The sequence below is a fragment of the Rhea americana genome, unplaced genomic scaffold (assembly GCF_003343005.1).
Source record: "Rhea americana isolate MKP2758 unplaced genomic scaffold, rheAme1 scaffold_399, whole genome shotgun sequence".
In the NCBI taxonomy this organism is placed as follows: domain Eukaryota; kingdom Metazoa; phylum Chordata; class Aves; order Rheiformes; family Rheidae; genus Rhea; species Rhea americana.
Genome location: NW_028186533.1, coordinates 635 through 5,021, shown reverse-complemented (window position 1 = coordinate 5,021; position 4,387 = coordinate 635). Strand labels below are relative to the sequence as shown.

Here is a 4,387-nt window from a genome sequence, read left to right as displayed (position 1 = left end):
GCACCCCGGGAACCGGTGCCCGGTGCCATCCCAGGTGGACAGCACTCCGGGCAGCAGCCAAGCGCCGGGCGCACGCGGACCCGAGGGCACGCGGCCGTGCCAGGGCGGGTGACGCCGTGCCACGTACCACCATGCCGGTGCGGAGCAGGAAGCAGTGCACGGTCTGGGTGACRTCGGCGGCGTGGACCTGGTTGTGGTAGGGGTTGCGGTACTTGCCGTAGCCGGTCTCCAGCGCGTCCAGCAAGGTCATGAGGAACACCGTGGGGATCTGCGCCCACGGGCGCCCGGCGGTTGGGTGCCCAGTCGTGCGAGCAACCCCCCAGCCCCCAGCCACTGCGGGCACCCACACGCCGGCACTTCTGCAAACGCCTGTTCACAGGCGCGTGCAAACTCGCCCGTGGGTCCGCGTGCCCGCCYGCAGCGTCCCCGGGGTTGGGGGCAACCCCACGCGCTGAGCAGGCACCTCCCCAACCCGAGCTCGCCTTGAAGCGGCTGTTGAGGTTGTGTCGGGTGAAGAGCTCGAAGACGATGGTCCTCAGGGCGTGATCCTCCGTCACCCGGTTCAGCGCGAACACGTCGAAACACCACAGGTCGAGGCCCTGCGCGGGGAGCGGGCGCTGGCAGTGCCAGGCGGCACCAGGGCATGTCCCGTGGCGCCTGGCCATGCCCAGCAGCACCGGCAGCACCTGGAGACACCCAGGGGTGCCCGGTGGTGCTCAGAAGTGCCTGCTGACCCCAGCAGTGCCCAGTGATGCCCAGCAATGCCCAGTAATGCCCAGCAGTTCCCAGTGATGCCCAGTAGCGCCCAGCGATGCCTGGCAATACGAGGGGACGCCTGGCRCTGCCTAACGCAGCCCGGGGTGGGGGGATCGGCGTGCCGGGGGGGCAGCTGGCCGGGGCYGTGGGCATGCCGGTGTCCCACGGTACCTTGAGGCAGTTGAGGACCGAGGTGGAGTAGCTGGGCCCCACRGCTGTGTACGTCCGGCGAAACATCCTGCAAGGAGGGACGAGGACTCAGGGCTGAGGACAGGCAYGGGTGCCAGGGGACCGGCCTGGGGACAGGGCACAGCCTGCAGGCACTGGGGGACACCCCAGGGTGCCAGGGAGCAGCCTCTGGGTCCTAGAGGACATTTGGGTGCCGGGGGACTTATGGGTGCCAGCGAACAGTTCCTGGGGGACATCTGGGTGCCAGGGAACGTGAGGGTGCCAGGGTACAGCCTGTAGGGCCTGGAGGACATCTAGGTGCCAGGGAACATCTGACTGCCGGGGACATCTGGGTCCTGGAGGACATCTGGGCCCTGGGGAACATCTAGGTGCTAGGGAACATTTGAGTCCTGGGGAACATCTAGGTGCCAAGGAACATCTGGGTGCTGGGGGACATCTGGGTCCTGAGGAACATCTAGATGCCAGGGAACATCTAGGTGCCAGGGATAATCTGGGTGCCAGAGGACATCTGGGTGCCGGGGGCCACCACCACCCACTGCAGCGCCCAGCCTTGTTCCCCACCACCACCACTCCACCAAGGCACCTCTCGACGAAGATGCCGGCCTGCACGGCGTGGACGATGCTGCGAAACTTGGGCTTCTCTTCGGCGCGGCGGCCCTTGGCCCGTGCCTGCTGGGTGAAGGTGGAGGCCAACCAGTCGCGCACCTCCGAGGGCACCGCGTCCGAGCGCATCTCCTGCAGCTCGTCCTCTGTGTCCAGTATCTGCCTGTGGACAGAGCGCCGCCGGGAAGCTCATGGGATCTTCCCCAACTCCAGTCCTGACTCGGTTCCCACCACCACTGCCAATGCCACCGCCACTAACGCCGCCACCACCGCCAATGCCACCAATGCCAATGCCAATGCCACCACCACCACAAAAGCCACCACGACCACCACTACTGCCAATGTCACCACAGCCAACACTATCTCTGCCAACACCGCCACCAATACCAATGCCACCACCACTGCCATCATCACCACCACTGCCAACACCACCACTGCCAATGCCATCACCACCAACACCATCACCACCACCAAGGCCACCACCAACACCAACACCACCAATGCCACCATCACCACCACCACCCCCACTGCCAATGCCACCACCATCGCCACCACTGCCGCCACCACTGCCACCATCACCACCGCCAATGCCACCACCACCACCGAAGCCACCACCACCATCAAAGCCACCACCACCAGTGCCAACATCACCACCACCACTGCCAACACCACCACTGCCAACACCACCACCAGTGCCAAAACCACCACCACCACTTCCAGTGCCACCACCATCACCGTCACTGCCACTGCCACCACCACTACCGCCACCACCAATGCGACCACCAAAGCCACCAACAACAACACTGCCGCCACCACCGCCGCACCTCGTCTCGTCGATGTAGACAGCCTCGAGCAGCGACGCCGTGTACTCCAGGTTCCTCTTGAGCTCCTCGATGTTCACCTCGCCCGTCTCCAGCTGCTTCACCATGTAGCGGAGCCTGCAAGGCGGCGGGGTCGGTTGCCTTKGGCCAGGCTCCTGCCCACGCGCGTGCACGCGCCTTGCACGCACGCATGTGCCCCCGGCGAGGGGTCCTGCACAGTGGGTAGCTGCACCCGTGCAGCCTAGTGCAGGCTTTGCATGCTCCCTTGCACRCTTGTGTGCACAGGTATGGGCTGTACACATGTATGCACTGCTCATGCACCCACGCACAGGCTTGTGCACGCTCTCTGCACGTTTGTGCACACGGGTATGGCCTGCACACACGTATGAACCACTCATACACCCATGCACAGGCATGTGCATACTCCCTGCACACTTGTGTGCACAGGTATGGGCCACACACACGYATGCACCACTAGTGCGCACACACACACATCCTGCACGGATGCGCACAGCCACATGTGCCACCCACACGCACACTTATGAAGGTGTGTTTGCACACCCACGCTCGCCCCCACCTGCTGCACAGGCACAAGCACACGGCTCAGGGAGATGCTGCGGAGCCCGCGCCAGAGGGGTGCGCCCAGCACCTAGCACCCAGCACCTTTCATCCAGAGCTCAGCACCTCGCATGCAGCACCCTCCCTCAGCATACAGGTCCCAGCATCCTGCACCCAGCGCTCAGCACCCAAAAACCTTTCATCCAGAGCTCAGCACCCAGCAGCCTGCACCAGGGGCCAGTACCCAGCACAGAGCGCAGCACCCTACATTCTGCACGCAACACCCTGCACAYGGTGCACATGGGTGTGTCATGCACAGATATATACACACGTGCACAGAGGTGCATGCACCATGAATGCACATCTGCACCTACCGTGCATGCACATATCTGCATGTAGGTGTGCACAGCGTATGCATACATCCGTGCACGCCTGCATTTACATGCACGCATGCACACCCATGCAGGCTTGCACACGGACATGCGTGCATGCACATTCCCGCAGACACCCGCATGTATGCACACACAGCTGCATGTCGCATGCAGGCACACGGCCACAGCCCCGTGCACATGCACACACATGCACGCCTGCACATGCATCCGTTGCACCGGCACGCACACGCATCGGGTGCGCACGCTGCTGGCAGCCGAGCGCCTYGTCTCGCTACTCCCCCGCCACGGGCAAACCCTCCCCATCTGCCGCACGCCCGTGCACGTGTGTGTGCCTACACACACACACACCCCCGGCCATCTGTCTGTCTGTCCGCATGTCTGTCATCACACCGGTGCGGGGGAGCGGAGGAGGCGGGGAAGGAGGGGGCGGACGGGGAAGGAAAATCCCATCTGGACGCCCGGGAAAACGCCGCCTTCGCGGCCCCGTCTCCCGCTGCAGGCCGCCTTGCTCGCACGCCGGCCGTTCCCCGGCTGGCACGGGCGCCCGCGCGCACGCGTGCCGCTCGCCCCCGCGGCACTGGAAACAGCTCCAGCTCCGAGTGAGAACCACCACAGAGGGAGTTTTCCGTGGCCGCCGGCTCCAAGATCCTACCCAGTGCAGACCGAAGCGGGAGCAGCACCCGCGGGGACGTTCCCCCAACTTAATCAAGAGGTTATTAAAAAATAATAATAATAATCAAGCCGGAGCTGGGCAGCGGCGGCTTCCTGCCGGCTCCTCCGGCTGCCCGGCCGCCTGGCAGCCCTCCGCTTCGTTAGCGCTAATGAGAGCTGTCAGCCGGGGCGCAAGAAAGCGGCCGCACGCCGCCGCCGCCGGGCTCACGCCGGGCGATCGGCCGTGCCGGGACGGCTGCGGCCGGCGGAGGCGGCTGGAGTCAAGGCATCGAGCCAGTGCAAGTCCCCAGGGGATTGTGCAAGGGCCTGCATGGTTGTGCAAGGCCGTGCGATGCTGTGCAAGTCCCTGTGGGGTTGTGCAAGGCCCTGCATGGTTGTGCAAGGCCCTGCATGGCC

General features: G+C 64.7%; 1 protein-coding gene across 2 annotated transcripts in view; it reads right to left on the bottom strand.

The window, feature by feature from the left end:
* PDE1B (phosphodiesterase 1B) overlaps positions 1 to 4,132 on the bottom strand; it is an 8,859-nt gene extending 4,727 nt beyond the window's left edge. The window contains exons 1-5 of one of the 2 annotated variants that reach the window (XM_085313849.1): positions 2,373 to 4,132; positions 1,529 to 1,707; positions 928 to 994; positions 483 to 599; positions 128 to 268 (exon numbers count right to left, since the gene is read on the bottom strand). In XM_085313849.1, the coding sequence (XP_085169975.1) occupies positions 128 to 268; positions 483 to 599; positions 928 to 994; positions 1,529 to 1,707; positions 2,373 to 2,561 (693 nt within the window). In that variant the 5' untranslated portion in view covers positions 2,562 to 4,132. Of the gene's footprint in view, positions 1 to 127; positions 269 to 482; positions 600 to 927; positions 995 to 1,528; positions 1,712 to 2,372 lie in introns of both variants that reach the window. The other variant, XM_085313848.1, reaches the window with a different exon arrangement.
* Between the last annotated feature and the right edge of the window lie 255 nt (positions 4,133 to 4,387).